Source organism: Hyla sarda, chromosome 1, assembly GCF_029499605.1.
Source record: "Hyla sarda isolate aHylSar1 chromosome 1, aHylSar1.hap1, whole genome shotgun sequence".
NCBI classification, from domain to species: Eukaryota; Metazoa; Chordata; class Amphibia; order Anura; family Hylidae; genus Hyla; species Hyla sarda.
In genome coordinates, this window is record NC_079189.1 from 475,558,410 (window position 1) to 475,580,428 (window position 22,019).

General features: G+C 45.5%; 1 protein-coding gene across 3 annotated transcripts in view; it reads left to right on the forward strand.

Annotated features, from left to right (window-relative positions):
- CCDC60 (coiled-coil domain containing 60) overlaps positions 1 to 22,019 on the forward strand; it is a 214,776-nt gene that overhangs the window by 96,149 nt on the left and 96,608 nt on the right. For all 3 annotated transcript variants that reach the window (XM_056537218.1, XM_056537216.1, XM_056537217.1), the window contains exons 2-3: positions 2,818 to 2,907; positions 16,380 to 16,462. In XM_056537218.1, the coding sequence (XP_056393193.1) occupies positions 2,854 to 2,907; positions 16,380 to 16,462 (137 nt within the window). In that variant the 5' untranslated portion in view covers positions 2,818 to 2,853. The remainder of the gene's footprint in view (positions 1 to 2,817; positions 2,908 to 16,379; positions 16,463 to 22,019) is intronic.

A 22,019-nucleotide genomic window follows, 5' to 3' on the forward strand; every position in this document is an offset into this window, starting at 1 on the left:
GATCACCCCAGTCTGTAGTCATACATTACTAGTCCATCCCCTACATGTACTCATGCATTTGTGCTGCAACCGCCCCTAAATAAAAAAATAAAATGACATTTTAAAGAAAAGTATAAGTAATTGGTAGGGTGAGTACTCAATAAAACATATTCTTACTCGGTCATAATAAAAAAAAAAATAATATCTGTGCATCCCTAGTGTTAGTAATCCAGAAACAAGAGGTAAGGCCCCTTTCATACTACAGGTATCATCCTATAAAAACCTCTGTTATCATTCCTGGCAAAAAGTCCTGAAAACGGCCATCAAAAAATCCCATTCATGTCAGTGGGATTTTTTAACATCCTTTTTCATCTGGCATGTCAGTTTTTACTAATGTCAGTTATTTTTGCCCGCACAAAAGACGTGGCATGCACAAATTTTTGGTCCGGCAAAAATAATGGTTAAAAAAACGGGCATTAAAACATAACATTGAAGTCTATGGGAAACGGATGTTAAAAAAAACATCAGTTATCATCCGTTATTGTCCGTTTTTTAACATCCGTTTTTTGTACTGAGCATGCTCAGTACAGTTTTACAAATGAAAAGGGTTAAAAACCTGATAAAAAAACAGATGTAACTGATAATAACAGATAATAACGGATGATAACAGATGAACAACATCAGTATTTTTAAGAAAAATTCCATTAAAAATAACGGATGATGGACATCAGTTATTATCCGTTATTACCAGTTATTGCATCCGTTTTTTTTCATCTGTTATTGTAAAATAATGTCAGTAAAAAAGCAGGATGATACCTGTAGTGTGAAAGAGGCCTAAGAAATGTTTTTTTTTATAACTTGCTTCATTATATTACTACCATTAAGATAAATTGTTATAAAGAGTTCACATTTTGGGGACTGGTTGATCAACTTAAATAGGAAAGTCCATTTACTCAACTTTGCCAAAAAGTTATAAATCTCAAGTACATTTAGTAAACCAGGGGGGGGGGGGGACACCCCCCCCCCGGTTTTAGGAGCTTGGGTTGAATATATATTATCTAATATTTATATTGTCTTCCACCTTTTTTGTGCTTCTAGTGAGTTATAGTAAGAGGGGCCAACGGTGACTTAGTTGACCCTCTCTTGTGAATAGAAATTAAACAAACACTGAATATTTCTTATCTCTCTACGCAGATATTCCAAGGAGAGTTAAATACTTTTTATAATCTGTCTGAACCTTCATGATGAAAGTTTTTTCCTACAAAATTATGATGTTCCTCTCATCATACACAGCGTTTTGGAATGAAAACTGCACCGATAATCCAAGAGTGCTTACAAATAACGCAAAGTGTTTTAGGGGCCGATAAGATCTATTAATTTGATTAAAAGCTATTTTTCACTGGGTTAATGGTGCATTTATTGCTGGCGTCCATGCTCAGTCATATGGCTAATGGGAGCTCAGAGAGGCAGGCAGACTGTGTACATATTTATCGCATGCATTCATATCTCGCAATTAGAACGCCAGGTCACACAGCAGAAAATAAGCAGAATGCTTGAAACATGAGTTCTACTGCCACCTAATGGCTGAATGATGTAATGCTGCTACAGTTTCAATTCCCAGTGTCAGATTTTTGTTTTTTTTCCCATAAAATAAATCTAAACATTTGTTCCTGTCATAATGGTAATGGTGCCTGAGATGCCCCTTGAAATCTAACATTGAACTCTGCATGGTTTTGTTTTTAATTTTTCTTGGTTTTTAAAGTAAATTTAAACTTATTCCCCTATCCTCATTTGACAGCTGAATATTAAGCTGCTGCTCTTATATGTGGAGTAGCTGATAAAAAGGAGAAACTTAAATACAGTGACCCCCCGACTTATGATGGCCCCGACATATGATCATTTCAACATATGATGGCCTCTCAGAGCCCATCGTATGTTGAAGGCAGCATCGACATATGATGCTGCTGTGTGTCGGGGCCATCGTACAAACAGCTATCTGACAGCACTGACAAATTCAGCAACTGACAGATAGTTGTTTAATGTGCCCGTTCTGCCTCCTGTTACTCACATGCTGTCCTGCTAACTCACGCAGGCTTCCACTGTGAGCTCCGTGTAAGCCCCCCCCCCCCCCCAGTGCAGCCATAGCCAATAGCCTGCAGCATCTTGCTGCAGGCATCCAATGAGCTGCTGGCTGCCCTCCCCTTCCTTTCCTATAGAGCTGTAGTCGGCAGGATCGTAATGGAGGACATTCTGTCTCCCCTGAAGGTATTTAAAGAACTGTACAGTACTGTATGCAATGTCACACATCACCTACAATACATATACACACTATACACCCCATAAATCAATGTTTCCCTATCAGTGTGCCTCCAGCTGTTGCAAAACTATAACTCCCAGCATGCCCAGACAGTCAATGGCTGTACATGCATGCTAGGAGTTGTAGTTGTGCAACAGCTGGAGGCACCCTGGTTTGTTAAACACTCCCCATACACTCCACATACAATGGTCATTCCAGAACCAATTAGCAGTTTCCCATAGAGATATGTATTCACCATACAATGGTTCCGAGGCCCCAGAACCAATTACCATTTTTACATAGACATATGTACTCGACATATGATGGTTTCAACATATGATGGTTCTCCTGGAACCAATTAATATCATATGTTGAGGGACCACTGTATACCGTATAATTTATTATTATTATTATTATTACTTATGGGGTGTATCCTGTTTGTGTCCTCACCAAATAATTTTGTCAAATTTTTTTTCATCAAAAGCCATTAATATCAGTAATTTCTACTAAAGATATTTACAGATTTTAAACTTATTTTCCAGGCTATAAAACCTGAAGAGACTGATGCTGAGAAGGAGATGCCTGAAGAAAGCAGATCGGAAGCTTCATCTAAATCCCCATTGAATAAAAGGGTGAGGCATAGCAACTTGTTATTCTTATAAAGATAAATTCATATGCAGAGCTGCACAGCTGCACATGTAGTCTCCCGTGGCTAGGAAGCTGCAGGGAATTTGCTGCTGTATGGAGCTGTGTTATTAGCATGGGAGTATGTGTAATAAAGAGATTAATGGAGTTTACATGCTCTGTCTCCCCGTATATGAAATCAGGGGTATACAGAGTGTGATACTGTGGCAAGGAAAGGGTGTATTTCCCTGGCTCACCCTGAACAAACCTCCACCTGTGGCCTAATTAATGAGACAGCAGAGAAGGGAGGTGTGCATATAAGGAAAAGAAACAGTGTTTCCCAAGAAAACAGCAAGCTGGCTGTAGGGGAGAGACACAGGCCCTGCTGAGGAACACACAGCCCGAGCTGTGAGTTGTCCAAAGAATGGTGTGAACTGTGAGTAGAAGATTAGAAGTATAAGTTTAACTGGCTGAGAGAAGCTCAGCAGTTATTAGTCAGGGCATGCTGATCTGTGTAGTTAGTGACCAGGGGGTCTAGGATTTTATTTGTTCCTGCTCTATGTTTATTTTTCCTGCAACCTGCCTAATAAAGCTGGCAAGGTGCCAGACTTGCATTAAGAACTGTTGTTTGCCGATTTATTGAGAGGAAATGTGTCCCGTGGTGGTGTCCAGGACGATCCCAGAGCTATCCCCAGGGAGGAATCCTTACAAGAGGAACACCGTACAAATCTTCTCTGACATTGCACAGAGCTATGATATAGCTATAGCTATGATAAAGCCTAAAAGTGAATTGACAAATTCTGTTTTGTTGCTTTGTCTGTTAAAGGCAAACTGACAGACGGATCAACCCCACTAAACTGAATAAACAGGTTGTTAGTGTGGATGATCCTGAGTAAAACAATCTATTCCTTACCCCAAAACCGTTCAGCCATTCCCGAGATATAGAACAATTGTACACTATGCAAATCCCTAAGTTAAAACCTAACAGCACTGGAGGCGGGGTTAAAGATTTTCTGCACCTCCGACGTCACCCCCCCCCCCCCCCCCCGGGTCCCATTCACACCACCCCACTTTAAAATATTCATTTTCTTCATCGCCTTGATGAGGAGGCGGCATGAACGGGGTTCAGTAGACACTATCGGAGGTGCAGATAGTCTTCATACCCGCCTCCAGTGCAGTTATGAGTTTACTTGCATATTGTAAGATTGTGCTTAGAGATGAGCAAACTTTAGAAAAATTAGAATTGGCTGATTCGCCAAATTTTCCGAAAAAAATTAGTTTTGGGTCGAATTTATTGGCGGCAAATCTGCATTAAAAACGGTTATTTCTGGCCCACAAAGAGCCTCAATGGGGTGTAGAACAGTTTGCCTTGTTCTAACACGCATAGGGTGTGTGAAGTGTTAGTGAAATAAATAGAGATTTTAGCTAACACCTACAAGTTTTAGTGTCCCAGGCCCAGGCATGTGGGTACAAAGGACCAAATTTAACAAGGAATCACAAGTCACATGGTGGCACAATGACAGAGCCTGGAGGTGGCATCTGTATGAGGAGACCATATAGTGGCTGAATGACCACCTGGAATTTGTGGCAGCATGAAGAGACCATATAGTGTCTGAAAGGCACAGCCTGGAGCAGGCTGAAGTATGAGGAGACCATATAGTGGCTGAATTGTACAGCCTGGAGTTTGTGGCAGCATGAGGAGGCCATATAGTGGCTGAATGGCACAGCCTGGAGGTGGCAGCAGCAGCATCAGGAGTGCTGAAAGTTACCTGGTGATAGAGTGGTGTGGTGGGTGGCAATACCAGTACCCAGTGACAAAGGTGGGTGAAAAAAGGTGTGATGCAGAGGAATGTTTGTAACTGGGGAGCAGCGCCTTAAATCTGTTTGGCACTATCCATATTTGGGAAGTGTTGGTGTGGCACCATGGTCATTCTACTCTGATGCATCAGGCATTGGTGGGTGGAAATCCTGGCGGATCCATGCCTGATTCATCTTCACAAAGGTCCGTCTCTCCACATTTTTCGTGGACAGACGAGTTCTCCTTGGGGTGACTATGGCCCCCACCGCACTAAACACCTGCTCTAATGGCACACTACTGGCCGGGCAGGACAGCTTTTCCAGGGCAAATTCTGCTAGTTACGGCCACAAATCAAGTTTGGCTGCCCAGAAGTCCAACGGATCTTCAAGGTTTGTTGGCATGGGCATGTCAAGGTATGCCACCACCTGCTGGTTCAGGTCCTTCTCCAGGTCTACCTGCTGCTTATGAGTTGCTTTACTATGAAGAAAGGTACTCATCAGCAACTGTTGACACAGGCTTCTGCTGATGGAGCTGGTACTGCTCCTGCCACCCCACCCCTCCCCAGCAGCCATGGCAGTTCAGACCTGCGAGAGGATGGACAATGGCGCCAATAGGCAACAGCCAACTGACTACATAGGATGCCACTGTAGTAGGTTAGTTTGTCCTCCCTCTCAGTGGGTGTAAAAAAGGCCCTTATTTTGTGCCAGTAGCGAGGGTCCAATATGGTGGAGAGCCAGAAGTCATCCCGCTGCCGAATGGTGACAATTCTGCTGTCACTATGCAAGCAAGTGAGCATGCATCGTGCCATTTGTGCAAGTGACTCGGAGGGACTCCCTGCCTCCATCTCCATTGCATACTGCCATTTTATGTCTGGGTCCTCTGTCTTGCATTCCTCATAACCCTCTAGCTCCTCTTGCTTCTCCTCTTCTGTTAGATTACTAGAAAAACCGCCCATTTGGCAAAACCTAAACTGTGCTCCACTGTGCCCCTCCGTCTCCAGTTCAGACCCCACAGGGCTCATGTGGCCGTGAGATGTAGGCGCCACGTCTCCAGTGCCCTGACCAGCCATCGTTTCCAACAGGTGTTGTAAGCAGTGGAATGACGTCATTCATCCCGTAATCCTGGCAACTTACTAATAAGGTGGCTTCCTCAAAGGGCCTGAGCAAACGGCAGGTGTCATGTATGATCTGCCACTGGTTCACATTGAAGTTACACAGGTGAGTACTCCTATCTGTTCGGATCATCAAGAAATTGGTTATGGCTTTTCTCTGTTCGTACAGTCGGTCCAGCATATGGAGGGTGGAATTCCAATGTGTGGCAACGTCACAAATCAGACTATGTTGGGGGATACCGTTCTGACACTGCAGCTCAAGGAGGGTGTGCTTTGCGGTGTACGAGTGGCTGAAGTGCATGAAAAGTTTTCTTCCCATTGTTAGGATGTCTTGCAAATGGGAGGAACACTTCAGGAACCGCTTCACAACCAGATTGAACATGTGTGCCAAGCAGGACGCATGGCTCAGCCTTCCCAGTCGCAGCGCATGCAAGATGTTTTTCCCGTTGTTAGTCACCATGGTTCCCATTTCGCGTTTTCGTGGAGTAAGCCAGGCTCTGATTTCTTTATGAATGACTTTTAGTAGTTCCTCTCCTGTGTGAGTCAGTTTACCAAGGCAAACCATGTGAAGAACAGCCTGACACCGCCGTGCCTTTCACACATGGTATGCTGAAGGGGCATTGAGACTTGTCTGGGAAGTGGAGGCTGAGGACACGGTGGAGGATGAGGAGGCGGAGTGATGCAGCAGGCTGGACCACTAAATCGGAGCCACGTTTCTCCCAGGGTGCTTTATGGTGGTGCAGCATATGTTGACGCAGGGCCGTGGTGCCAACATTGGGACCCTGGCCACTTTTCACCCTCTGCCGACATATCTTGCATGTGGCTATGTTAACCTCCTCCGGATGCTTGATGAAAAACTGCCACACCACGGAGTAGCTGATTTTCCCACAAACAGTTCGCACTAATTGACTGCTACCATCTCCAGGAACCCCTGTTCCACTACCTCCCAGGAAGGTAGGCTGCCGCGAAGAAGGTGGTCTCCCCAGGGCATGTTTGGCTCCAGAATTTCCACTTCTGCCACCATGCTGACTGCCAACCATGCTACCACCTTGCTGGCTCAGCTGCTGCCTCACAGACAACCTGCAACTCTCTTCTCCTGATGATGATGAAGCCCCTTCTGCACCCGGCTCCCAATTGCGATCGGCTTCACCATCATCATCAACAAGTGCCTGCATGTCACTGATGTCCTCCTCAGACTCCTCAACAGTGTCTGCTTCAGGACCCTGAACACTGGCAACACCGCCTCCCATGTCATTCTCCTCATCACTACTTGCCCGCCTAGCTGGGTTAGCAGCAGATGTCTCCTCCACTTCTTGGCTGGGCAGTAGCTGCTGACTGTCCTCTATTAGATTGTCCTCACTTTATAGTGGAGCTGTACCCACAGCATAAGATACTACTTTAGGGGACAGAACAGCATAGGACAGAGGCAATGGGAGGACAGGGACAGCTCCCGGGCCATGCCAACTGAGGGTTGTGTCTGAGGAACCCACCGACTGTTGACTGGGGGTATTTGATGTCACTTGTGATGAAGTGGATGGCCGTGTTAACCAATTGATGATGGCAGATGGGTTGCTGGTCGAGACACGACCGCTAGCTGATACCGGGAGCTGAGGCCTCTCACTGTGACTCCTGCTGCTACTCGCCCCTAGTCTGCTGCGACCTCTATCTGATGAATTTAGGCCTCTGCCACGTCCATGCACTTCTCTGCCTGCCTGACTTAGTGCGTATATAAGGGGAGTACAATACGCTTCACAACGCTTAAAACAGTATTTGTCTAGAACAGCAGCAGGTGTGTACTTTTGGCTGTCCTTTCCCAGTATCTAGGCCCTTGGCAGATTAACAGCTACAAAATAGTACACTACGACACCAGCCGGTGAGTACTTTTGCCTTGACTTTCACAGTATCTAGGCCCTTGACAAGTTAACAGGTACAAAATAGAACACTACTTAGATGTACGTTTGTGGTATGCACTTATGAGGGCAGAAAAATGCGCTACAGTACACTTAAAAAACGTATTTTTGCACAACACCAGCAGTACACAGTCACTGTGTACAAAACCCAAAATTGCACTCTGTCAAAGACTATTAGGAATGGACTGCTGGGTAGTCTACCGTCTACAGACTAGTATAACCAGCAGATTTGTTGTGGAACAAAGACACAGAATTGTGGTGAAAAATAATTTCTGCCTCCTCTGCTAAAGTTTATGAAGTTGAGGCAACTTGTTGAAATGTATGAGGCAACACACAGCTATCTGCCCCTCTCTGTAATACAATGCTGAAGAAAGTGAGTGGGAGGTTAATGGCTGCAGTAAAAATCCCTTTCAGTGAAAAAAAGCACTGCTCTCTGTCCACCAGAACGCTGATGTGACTAGGAGGTGAAACGCTGCTGTAATAAGCTTTTCTGTGTAACACACAGGCTGTCCATCCTATTTCTCTGCAGTGTAATAAATTAAATGACGAGCCGCAATATGGCTGCCGAATATATAGGGCTGTGACATCACAGGGGTGACTGGCTGCATCCTGCATGTGATTCAGGGTCATCCCGCCTACCTGCCTCCCCAGCGTTCCTTGCCCCATGTACTGACATGTGGATCCGCAATTTTAGATGCCCTGGAGCCTAGACAGCACTAAATGGAGTTTAATGAAGTGATTTGCATGATAGAATCGCAGTGATATTTGCATGCGTTGGGAAACAAATTTTTCATGAAATTCTTAATGAATTTGGGTTCGTCAGCTTCCATTCGCTCATCTCTAATTGTGCTATATCTCTGTAACAGCTGAATGGATTGGGGGTAAGGAATGTATTGTTTTACTTAGGATACCTCACACTAACCACCTGTATATTCAGGATCCTGAGGTTGGTCCTTTCCATTAAAATATTCACATAAAACAATATTTTACATTCTTCTTGCACAAAAACCTTTGCAAAACTTCTGCAAAAAAATCATATGTGCCCAATAGTACATTTAAGCAAAGTGATTTTCAAAGATATAAGTCATTTTGTTTAGATATAATGTAAAGCAGAGGGTGGCAGTCCACCAATAGTGATCGACAGGTCGATCATGGGCCAAGTGCCACTTTTAACTTTTTCAGTGTCAACAAAGTGAAGTTTGAAAGTGCAGTGAAGCTTGAGAGACCTTATGTTAACAATTTCTGTTGGGGACACAGTGGGGGAACTTTGAATCATAAAATTATTTTGTGGGCACTATCTGCTCACATGTATCTGGTAGGGCTATTATTGGGAGCACTAATTCTGTGGAGGCCCTATCTACATTAATGTTGGGGCACAATGGGGGAGATTTATCAAAACCTGTCCAGAGGAAGAGTTGCCCAGTTGTCCATAGCAACCAATCAGATTGCTTCTTTCATTTTGCAGAGGCCTTGTTAAAAATGAAAGAAGTGATCTGATTGGTTGCTATGGACAACTGGGCAACTCTTCCTCTGGACAGGTTTTGATAAATCTCCCCCTTTGTGTCGCACTAATTACTGTGAGTGACACTGTCTGTACACAATTATTTTTGGTGGCATATGTGTGGCAGCAATTGCTGGCATGGGCACTGGGGAGAGGGGTCAATCTAAATGACCATATTATTATTATTTTTAGAGTGGCAGTAAGTTTGGCTTCTGTCATACATTGTCAGCACCCCACCAATCAACTATTAATGGCCTATCCTGTGCATAGGTCAGTAAACCCCTTGAAGGCTAGCAGTGCCCTGATAAGTTAACTACACTCCTTGCACAATTTTTTTTTTTAGAAGTTTTAAAGACCCTTTCTGTTCAGTGGTAGATCTCCGCCACTTTAAGGGTTGTTTCACACTCCTCTACAGCAGACTTGTACATTAACATCCTCATTCTATTACATGACCAGTAATGTAGGTAAGATTTAAAGTACCGTATTTATCGGGGTATACCACGCACCGGCCTATAACACGCACCCTCATTTTACCAAGGATATTTGGGTAAAAAAAGTTTTTTACCCACATATCCATGGTAAAATGAGGGTGCGTGTGTGCGTGTGTATACCCCAATATACCCCCAGGAAAGGCAGGGGGAGAGAGGCCGTCGCTGCCCGCTTCTCTCTCCCTGACTTCCCTGGGGTCTAGAGCGCTGCTGTCGGCCCTTCTCATCCCCTGGTTATCGGCGCCAGGGGGAGAGAAGGGGCAGCGGCACCCATTGCCGGCACCGCTGCCCCGTTGCCTCCCCCCATCCCCGGTGGCATAATTACCTGAGTCGGGTCTGCTCTGCTGCAGGCCTCCGTCGTGCGTCCCCAGCGTCGTTGCTATGCACGGCGCGACGCACTGACGTCATGCGCCGCGCCATTCAGCGCATAGCAACGACGCCGGGGACGCACGACGGAGGCCTGCAGCAGCGCGGACCCGACTCAGGTAATTATGCCACCGGGGATGGGGGGAGGCAACGGGGAAGCGGCGCCGGCAATGGGTGCCGCTGCCCCTTCTCTCCCCCTGGCTGTCGGCGCCGCTTCTCTCCCCCTGGCTATCGGCGCCGGCACCGATAGTCAGGGGGACAGAACGGCAGCGGCGCCGATAACCAGGGGGTGAGAAGGGCCGACAGCAGCGCTCTAGACCCCAGGGAAGTCAGGGGGAGAGAAGCGGGCAGCGACGGCCTCTCTCCCCCTGCCTTTCCTGGGGGTGTATCGGCGTATAACACGCACACAGACTTTAGGCTAAAATTTTAGCCTAAAAAGTGCGTGTTATACGCCGATAAATACGGTAACAAAAAATTGCCCAAAATCTATTTGGAAGTTGACCTGCAGTGTGGATCTAACTCTGCAGTCTGTCACTTTATATTGCAGATATGCTGCAGATTTGTTGCAGATTTTCCCCATTGGCAAATCGTCAATAAAACATTTAAAATCACAACGAAATCAGCAACTGTGGATTATTAAGGCTGAGTTCACACGCCGTCTTGACCTGTCCCCTTCTTCTCCCGTCAAAAATAAAAACGGAATGCATTTCCTCTGATGTCATGACCACAGTGCTCTCTGCTGACCTCTGCTGTCCATTTTAGGAACTGTCCAGAGCAGGAGAAAATCCCCATAACAAACATATGCTGCTCTGGACAGTTCCTAAAATGGACAGCAGAGGTTAGCAGAGAGCACTGTGGTCATGACATCACAGGAAATGCATTTCTTTTTTGGATTTCTCTTTAGTATACAGCCCTTAAAATGTACTGGAAGGATTAAGATATTAAGATTTTTTAATAGAAGTGATTTACAAATCTGTTTAACTTTCTGGCACCAGTTGATTAAAAAAAAAAGTTTTCCACGGGAGTACCCCTTTAACCCCTTAAGGACCAGGCCATTTTACACCTTATGACCTGAGCGTTTTTTTAACATCTGACCACTGTCACTTTAAACATTAATAACTCTGGAATGCTTTTAGTTATCATTCTGATTCCGAGATAGTTTTTTCGTGACATATTCTACTTTAACATGGTGGTAATTTTTTGTGGTAAATTGCATCCTTTCTTGGTAAAAAAAATCCCCAAATTTTATGAAAAAATTGAAAATTTTGCATTTTTCTAACTTTGAAGCTCTCTGCTTGTAAGGAAAATGAATATTCCAAATACATTTTTTTTATTCACATATACAATATGTCTACTTTATGTTTGCATCATAAAATTTACAAGTTTTTACTTTTGGAAGACACCAAAGGGCTTCAAAGTTCAGCAGCAATTTTCCAATTTTTCACAAAATTTTCAAACTCAGTATTTTTCAGGGACCAGTTCAGGTTTGAAGTGGATTTGAAGGGTCTTCATATTAGAAATACCCCATAAAAGACCCCATTATAAAAACTGCACCCCCCAAAGTATTCAAAATGACATTCAGTCAGCGTTTTAACCCTTTAGGTGTTTCACAGGAATAGCAGCAAAGTGAAGGAGAAAATTCACAATCTTCATTTTTTACACTTGCATGTTCTTGTAGACCCAATTTTTGAATTTTTACAAGGGGTAAAAGGAGAAAATTTATACTTGAATTTGTAGCCCAATTTCTCTCGAGTAAGCACATACCTCATATGTCTATGTAAAGTGTTCGGCGGGTGCAGTAGAGGGCTCAGAAACAAAGGAGCGATAAGGGGATTTTGGAGATTTTGGAGATTTTCTGAAATGGTTTTGGGGGGTATGTTGCATTTAGGAAGTCCCTATGGTGCCAGAACAGCAAAAAAAAAAACACATGGCATACCATTTTGGAAACTAGACCCTTTGAGGAACGTAACAAGGAATTAAAGTGATAGATAAAGAAAGAAAATGAAAGGCGACTCAGCGCTAAGTAAAGTTACTTTATTAATTCATGTGCAGGTAAAATCACAGGAGGTCAGGCCGCTGATCGCATGGATGCCAGTATGCTCTGCCGGGTAACAATTGTTTCGCGCAAAATTACGCTTCCACAGACCCTCAGGAATTAAGTGAGCCTTAATTCCCCACAGGTGTTTCACGACTTTTGCATATGTAAAAAAATGTAAAAAAATTTCACTAAAATGTGTTTCCCCCCAAATTTCACATTTTTGCAAGGGTTAATAGCAGAAAATACCCCACAAAGTTTGTAACCCCATCTCTTCTGAGTATGGAGGTACCCCATAAGTTGACCTGAAGTGCACTACGGGCGAACTACAATGCTCAGAAGAGAAGGAGTCATATTTGGCTTTTTGAGAGCAAATTTAGCTTGGGGGGCATGTCGGCCACTAGGTCACTCTCATGGGGGGTGCGTGGCCTTGCCTGGCGGAGCCTCTGCCGCCGTACAGGGGACTCATCATCACTACAAGATGATGAGGAGGACGAGAAAGAACACACAAATGTAGGATCTTCCTCGTCCTCAGTCGGAGGCTAAAAAAGCGTAAGCCTCCGCTGCCGAAAATGCCCGGCGAGCCATCGCATTTTTTCTACGGTGGCGGGGTGGGGACAGTGGCGGGGGGAGGGGGGGTGTGCGGGGGGGGGGGGCGGGGAAGTATGTAGTGTGTGGTTCTTGGTGCTTGTAAAAAGTGTACAACAGTAATAGAAAAGAAAAAAAAAGCTGCAGCCCCCCCCAAAAAAGGGGTGGCGCACGCAGCTCCCTGAACCCCTAATAGGACTGGGGGTCAGGGATCAGACCCTAATAGGACCCTTGGGGACCTATTAGGGGATGGGGGGGGGAATTTTTTTTAAAACTTTTTTTTTACTTTTTTTTTTTTTACTTTTTTTACTTTATTAACTCCTACCTGTCCCTGCAATCCGCTGTCCCTATTCTAAGGCTGGTGAGGGGGCTCTGGAGCTCCGAGGGGGGATCCACGGTCTTCTTCTCACTGCTGCACCCGCTGACTGAACACAGAGAGCGGGTGGAGCAGCAGGAAGGGACCATTAACCCCTCCTCTGCCGCACCGCTATTGGCTGGACGATCGCCAGTCAATAGTAGCGTTGCTGGGGAGGTGATAGTATTGTCACCTCTCCCAAACAACAGCAGGTGATTGGCGGTGTATTGTACACCGCCGATCACCATCTAGTTCCGGGTCATCGGGTCACCACTGACCGGAATATTTTCAGATCGCCAGCATGATTTTGCGGACGATCTGCGGCGATCGCTGACATGTGGGGGTCCCGAGACCCCCCTCGGCGTTTGCCCCGGATGCCTGCTAAACGATTTCAACAGGCGTCTGGTTTCGCAACCCGCCCGGCGCGCGGCGGGATGCGAAATTCGCCAGGACGTATGAGTACGTGCCTGGTCCTTAAGAACCAGGGCGCAGAGATGTACTCATACATGCCTGGTTCTTAAGGGGTTAAAGGCTCATCCGTTTACCTTAGACTTCAATGTTTTTAATCAGTTTACAGCATGCAAGAACGGAACCGAAACGGGGATATAAAAAAATGGGGACAGACGGCCGTGTGAACGCCCCCTAACACATTATTATTTGTTCTTTTTAACATTACATTTTCCGCACTAAAAATCTTGTACGATTTAGTGCAGAATTTCTGCTGTGGATTTTCCTGTAGAAATGCACCACTTCTGATACATGTGAAGCACCCTAAAGTTGTCTACCACTGACTCGCAGAGTATTAGTCTAATTTTATAACGCATAGAGCAAAGATTGGCAGTGAACTGTCATACCTTATATTCATCCTGCTGAAATGATGGTGAATTTATGAAATACCATGAAGTCTGTGATGTAACAATAAATGTTCACTCGGCTTCTGCAGTCCCTTTTACTGATTTTTATTTATTTTTTTTCTCCTCAGAAATCTGTATGCTTTTTCCAGTTTGCCATTTTTGCTACTCTGTTATCAATGTCATTTGTCATAGAAAAGCCTCCAGGGAATCAAATTGCATTCCAGGCGGCTCTAACAGCAATAGAGTAAAAACCTGATACAGCTAGCATTTATCTTTGATGGACGGTGATCATTGGCAATAGTGCTTGTCTATTTTACCTGTTGTTCTGGTTGCTTGGTGTGCTGCTTAGTGAACTGTTGACGCACGCCAGTGTTTCCCAACCAGGGTGCCTCCAGCTGTTGCTAAACCAACTCCCAGCATGCCAGGACAGCTTTTGGCTGTCCGGGCATGCTGGGAGTTGTAGTTTTGCAACAGCTGGAGGCACCCTGGTTGGGAAACACTGACACACGCAAATTATAGAACTGTAGCTATTTCTTCAAAGACCTGGGGGATTTATCAATGTCTGTATGTTTTATGCTGGGGTAGAAGAGGTGCAGATTTTTGCCCAAGTCATTTAGTACAAACATTTGCGACTTCTTGCCTTTTTACGCTGCTCTTGCCTCTTCTGAAAAAAGTGAGAGGGGATTTGTTGAAGGGATCAGGGCTACCAACGGTGCAGAAAATGTGGACAGTGAAAGATGTACCACATTTATCAAGAGGCTTGTGTCTCTGGGCCACCCCACAGACCAAGCACCACAGCAGCGATAGCCACCGCAATGCACCACGCCAATGCGAACACCTACCATGTGCTCACTGCCAGAGGGCTAGGAGGAAACCCATATGCAGTCTCCTGCTGATTTAAAAACGCCTGGGTCAATTGGGTGGAGTGCTGGCCAGGGGAAAACATGTCGAAGGTATGAGAATGGCCTAACACACACATTCATTACACACAATAATGTGTCTTGATAATGATTTTTACATTATGTTCACCTTAAAGGAGTACTCCGGTGCACACTCTTCTCATTTTATCCCGTCCGGGCTGCAAAATAAAAGAGAACACACTTTATCTTACCTGCCAACGAGCCCCCGGAGCTCCGGTACAGGTGTTCGGTCCCCGGGCTGTATTCTTCTTACTTCCTGTTAGCCCGGCACGTCACACGGAGCTTCAGCCTATCACTGGCCGAGGCGGGACATCGCTGCGGCCAGTGATAGGCTGAAGCTCCGTGTGACGTGTCGGGCTAACAGGAAGTAAGAAGAATACAGCCCGGGGACCGAACACCTGTACCGGAGTGTACCGGAGCTCCGGGGGCTCGTTGGCAGGTAAGATAAAGTTTGTTTTCTTTTATTTTGCAGCCCGGACGGGATAAAATTTAAAAAGTGTGCACCGGAGTACTCCTTTAAGTCAGTCTGTTTTGTGGTTTTGCAGAAAATAAACTTTTATTTCAGTGCACTGTATTTAAAGGGGTATTCCAGGAAAAAAAACAGATTTGTAAATTACTTCTATTAAAAAATCTTAATCCTTCCAATAATTATCAGCTGCTGAAGTTGAGTTGTTCTTTCCTGTCTAACATCAATGCTCTCTGCTGACATCTCTGCTTGTCTCAGGAACTGAACAGAGTAGAAGAGGTTTGCTATGGGGATTTGCTTCTACGCTGAACAGTTCCCAAGACTGGTGTCATCAGAGAGCACTTAGACAGAAAAGAACAACTCAACTTCAGCAGCTCATAAGTACTGAAAGGATTAAGATTTTTTAATAGGAGCAATTTACAAATCTTTTTAACTTTCTGGAGCCAGTTGATATAGAAAAAAAAAGTTATTTCCTGGATAACCCCATTAAATTTGGCATAATAAGTCATTGGGGCGGACACCTAACCCTAAGTAGTCATGGAGTCAGTGCTGTAATACCGCTTCAATAGGTGTTATTTACATGGGAGGCAGCCTATATGTCACAAAATCATACGCTTGCTCAGAAGCATCCTTTCATTATGGCTGGTCGATTTGTGTGTGTGTGTGTAGATATATATACATATATAAAGTGTGTATGTGTGTATATAAAGATGTATGCATTAAATGCGTTATTCTCTCCAGAAGCCCCCATAGTAGTCCATAGGCTATTTAATCTCTAATAGTAAATCTTTAATGAAGGGCGTTTTGTTCACAGGGATTCATATAGACCCTTTTTCCCCATTACATGTCATTCTGTATTACAGCGCCATATAAAGGCTACATTTTACATTTTAACAGCATTATTTTGAGGGGTAATACACAAGCCCCGTACATGCATTGCTCTGTGCATAAGGGTGAATAGGCAGTTAGCAAAATCTCAAAATAGGAAATTGTACTTGATTTACTTTGACAGGTTTTATGTATTCTGAAAGGTTACACAGCATATTCCTTTCTTTATCATATTCATTGTATTTTCTTGTTTTTTTAAGACTACATCTTCCGGGTCCTCTGTGTATCTGAGGCATAGAAAGAAGGATACGAGCAGCTTTAATAAAGAGCTCAACCACACCAGGTAAAATAACTGTATACATTTCCAGTATAGTATTAAGTGGAATGACATATATGACATAAATACATATATGATAAATATATATGTATATATCTTTTGCCAAAAAAAGAACATTTTACCAAAGCAATTTTTAAATTTGTGTTATTTTTATATATTTGTTGCTATACTTTTAGCATTTATCAAACAGTGCAGATGGTATTTTGTCCTTCTATACAGGTGCACAGTTGTAGCCAAAGGACCTATTGTTTTGGATATGAAAAGCTGGATTCTTGGCTGCCTGTCACACAAATGATTGCACACATTAGAAAATCAATGCTCCATAGTTGTTATAAGGCTGCCTAGTCTTATCCATTTGCATCTTGAACAACAACAACAACAAAAAAGCTACAAAATCATAGTCAGTATTAGACTATGCATATTAAACTATGCATTCAGCATAGGTATGCCGCAGTATATATCAGTATAACGTTTTGTCAACATGCACCACAAACATGACTTTTTTTCCAGAAACGACGCCATACCTGTTTGTATGTTGTTTCCGGTATTGCAGCTTGGCTTCTAAAAAACAAAGAGAAATCACACTTCTGTGAAATCACACTGTCCACTCAGGAAGCAACACTGATTGACAATCAATTTCACATGCTGTTGTGCAAATGGAAGAGACAACAGGTGGAAATTATAGGCAATTTGCAAGACACCCCCAATAAAGAAGTGTTTCTGCAGGTGACGACCACAGACCACTTCTCAGTTCCTATGCTTCCTGGCTGATGTTTTGGTCACTTTTGAATGCTGGTGGAGCTTTCACTCTAGTGGTAGCATGAGACGGAGTCTACAACCCACACAAGTGGCTCAGGTAGTGCAGCTCATCCAGGCGCATCAATGCGAGCTGTGGCAAGTAGGTTTGCTGTGTGTGTCAGTGTAGTGTCCAGAGCATGGAGGTGTTACCAGGAGACAGGCCAGAACATCAGGAGATGTGGAGGAGGACGTAGGAGGGCAACAACCCAGCAGCAGGACCACTACCTCTGCCTTTGTGCAAGGATGAGCAGGAGGAACACTGCCAGAGCCCTGCAAAATGACCTCATGCAGGCCACAAATGTGCATGTGTCCACTCAAACGGTCAGAAATAGACTCCATGAGGGTGGTACGAGGGCCTGACATCCACAGTTGGGGGTTGTGCTTACAGCCCAACACCTTGCAGGATGTTTTACATTTGCCAGAGAACACCAAGACTGGCAAATTCGCCACTGGCGCCCTGTGCTCTTCACAGATGAAAGCAGGTTCACACTGAGCACATTTGACATGACAGAGTCTGGAGACGCCGTGGTGAACGTTCTGCTGCCAGCAACATCCTCCAGCATGACCAGTTTGGCGGTGGGTCAGTAATGGTGTGGGATGGCGTTTCTTTGGGGGGCCGCACAGCCCTCCATGTGCTTGCCAGAGGTAGCCTGACTGCCATTAGGTACCAAGATGAGATCCTCAGACCCCTTGTGAGACCATATGCTAGTGTGGTTGGCCCTGGGTTCCTGCTAATGCAAGACAATGCTAGACCTCATGTGTCAGCATTTCCTGCAAGAGGAAGGCATTGATGCTATGGACTGGCTCGCCCGTTCCCCAGACATGAATCCGATTGAGCACATCTGGGACATCATGTCTCGCTCCATCCATTAACGCCACATTGCACCACAGACTGTCCAGGAGTTGGCGGATGCTTTAGTGCAGGTCTGGGAGGACATCCCTCAAGAGACCATCCACCACCTCATCAGCAGCATGCCCAGGCATTGTAGGGAGGTCATACTGTCACGTGGAGGCCACACACACACTAGGCCACACTCACTACTGAGCCTCATTTTGACTTGTTTTAAGGACATTACATCTGTTACAACTAGCGCTCTGGCCAGACACGCTGGCTGCAAGCGCTCCCCTGCCTCGTCCTCCTCTGCCGGCGGTGCCCACATGCGAACGCCAGGCCGTTACTCAGCTCCTGCTTCCTCCACTGTCCTAGGTCACCGGCGTGTGTGTACCTGCCCGCTATGGTGCTCACACCGGCTCTGTGCGATTTAAAGGGCCAGTACGCCCTCAATCGGTTACTGCTGCTCGCTGACACTATAAGTGTCAGCACTTCCAGTTTCCCCTTGCCGGATCTTTGTACTCATTAGTCAAACAAAAGTGTTCCTGTTCTGTATTGTCTTTCTGTGTTCTGACCTCCTTGCTTTGTTCCTGACTACGCTCCTGTGCCGCCTTTTTTAACCTTCTGCTTTTCCTGACTATGAGTTTGCTTCATCCTTCCAGTGCCATGTGTCACCTCGGCAGCCTGTGTGGACGAGTCATGCCAGGGCTAGCAACCTGGGTGCAGCTTGCTGCAGCAAGTTCATTCCGCTTTGTGGCGGGCTCTGGTGAATGCCAGCGGCACCTTAGACTCCACTCCCTGGTGCTGCCCACCCATCATCCACACAGGTTCAGCGGATCCACTTCTTCAGTGCCACTTACGGTAAGATCCAGCCATGGATCCCGCCAAGGTGCCTCTGCCGAATGTCGCTGATATTTCTGCTATTGTGGCACAACAGTCTATGCAGATTGAGCAACAAGCACGACAACTGAACCAGTTATCTGCAATGATGCAGCAACTCCTCACCGCACAACATCCGTAACAGCCACAACCAGTTCCAGTGGCTCCTCCAGTTTCTGCAGCTTCCGTGGTTTTCGTAGACTCCAAGATATGACTGTACCTGTTGACAAAATATGAAGGCGACCCTAAATTATTTAGAGGGTTTGTGACCCAGTGTTAAATGCTTTTGGAACTTAGAGCTGATCAGTTCCCAACGGAGCCTGTCTGGCCAATACGCTAGTTGTAACAACATAAACGTTGGATTAGTCTGTAGTGTGGTTTTCCACTTTGATTTTGACTCCATATCCAGACCTCCATGGGTTGATAAATTTGATTTCCATTGATAATTTTTGTGTGATTTTGTTGTCAGCACATTCAAATATGTAAAGACGAAAGTATTTCATACAATTAGTTCATTCATTCAAATCTTGGATGTGTTATCTTAGTATTCACTATTTTTTTGAGCAGTGTACTATACTATACATATTAGGGAATTAAGAGTTAGTATATAGAGTCACCCATTTGCTAATAGCTGGCCAAGGTTCTTCATTTCACTTAGTTTTTTAGGAGCCAAGCTGCAATTCCGGAAAAAACATACAAACAGGTATGGCGTAGTTTCTGGGAAAAAAAAAAGTAATGTTCTAAGGCTTTTTTAAAGTCAATGTTTGTTGTATATGTTGGCAAAACGTTATACTGACATATACTACGGCAGATTGGGGATAAGATGTCTGATCGCCTGGGGCTTCAGTGTTCATGATGTCACACCCCCTCCATTCATGTATATGAAAGGGGGTGTGACGTCTAGTACATAGCTGTCATGCCTCCCTCCATAGACATGAATTGAGGTGGAGTGGTGACTGTGGTCGACCGTCATCCGGCACGGAGAGAAGTTCGCTCCGCGGACCGGATGACTGGGGTGCCGTGCCGGAGATTGCGGTGGTCCCCATTGGCCAGACCCCTGTGATTGGACATCTTATCCCCTATCCTTTGGATACGGGATACAAGGTTTAGGGGCGGAGTACCCCTTTAATTCGATCTATAAATAAGTCATCAGGTTTAATCTGATGCCCATCATGATACTGCAGTTAATTGTGACACAATCAGCTCTACTATATAGACACCAGCAGTGTATATTCATTTTCATAGTTTAGAACCAAAGCATACAAACACTGTTGCAATCTTTTTTGTTAGTTTAATGTAATACTTTAGGTCCTTTGTACTCTTAATTTTAGAAAAGCCCATAAAGTAATTTACTAAAAATGTCAATGGATTCTGGCTTTTAACAGAGCAGGCTTGTTTTCCGTGAGCTGACTGGTCCTTTTAGCAGAGGGTGTTTCGTCCTTTGCATAGTGATTGTGGTTGATAAAAAAATAATTGCATAGGCCAGTTTGCTTTAGGGAAATATTTAAAATCATTTTAAGCATTTCAAAGCTCCCCTACTATTAAGGATAAAGACTTAAAATGCTTTACATATTTAAAGTGTACCTGTCATTTATAAAATAAACTTTTTGGCATGTCTCAGAGACATGTCAAAAGTTATGACCGGTCAATTATTAGAACAAGCAAGTAGTATTGTGTACAGAGCCCTGCTTGTCCTCAGTGTACAGAGCCCTGCTTGTCCTCACTGCGCAGAGCCCTGCGTGTCCTCAGTGTACAGTTCCCTACTTGTCCTCAGTGCACAGAGCCCTGCTTGTCCTCAGTGTACAGAGCCCTGCTTGTCCTCAGTGTACAGAGCCCTGCTTGTCCTCAGTGTACAGAGCCCTGCTTATCCTCTGTGTACAGAGCCCTGCTTGTCCTCAGTGCACAGAGCTCTGCTTGTCCTCAGTGAAAAGAGCCCTACTTGTCCTCAGTGCACAGAGCCCTGCTTATCCTCAGTGCATAGAGCCCTGCTTGTCCTCAGTGTACAGAGCCCTGCTTCTCCTCTGTGTACAGAGACCCGCTTGTTCTCAGTGTACAGAGCCCTGCTTGTCCTCACTTCACAGAGCCCAGAGACAAAATACAGAAAATGAGGGGCTAGGGTCCTGGGCTCTGTGCAGGCTCCTGGCTTGTCAGTCATCCTGCTATGTGAGCCAGGAGCGTGTTACAGTGCACAAAGCCCTACTTGTCCTCAGTGTACAGAGCCCTGCTTGTCCTCACTTCACAGAGCCCAGAGACAAAATACAGAAAGTGAGGGGCTAGGGTCCTGGGCTCTGTGCAGGCTCCTGGCTTGTCAGTCAGCCTGCTATGTCCTCAGTGCACAGTCCTCAGTGCACAGAGCCCTGCTTGTCCTCAGTGCAGAGAGGCCTGCTTCTCCTCAGTGCACAGAGCCCTGCTTGTCCTCAGTGTACAGAGCCCTGCTTGTCCTCAGTGTACAGAGCGCTGCTTGTCCTCACTGCACAGAGCCCTGCTTGACCTCAGTGTACAGAGCCCTGTTTGTCCTCACTGCACAGAGCCCTGCTGGTCCTCACTGCACAGAGCCCTGCTTGTCCTCACTGCACAGAGCCCTGCTTGTCCTCAGTGCAGAGAGGCCTGCTTCTCCTCAGTGCACAGAGCCCTGCTTGTCCTCAGTGTACAGAGCCCTGCTTGTCCTCAGTGTACAGAGCGCTGCTTGTCCTCACTGCACAGAGCCCTGCTTGACCTCAGTGTACAGAGCCCTGTTTGTCCTCACTGCACAGAGCCCTGCTGGTCCTCACTGCACAGAGCCCTGCATGTCCCCACTGCACAGAGCCCTGCTTGTCCTCACTGCACAGAGCCCTGCTTTTCCTCACTGCACAGAGCCCTGCTTTTCCTCACTGCACAGAGCCCTGCTTGTCCTCACTGGACAGAGCCCTGCTTGAGCCCTGCTTGAGCTCTGTGCAGTGAGGACAACCAGGGGTCTGTGCACTGAGGACAAGCAGAGCTCTTTGCACGGAGGACAAGCAGAGCTCTGTACACGGAGGACAAGCAGAGCTCTGTACACTGAGGACAAGCAGAGCT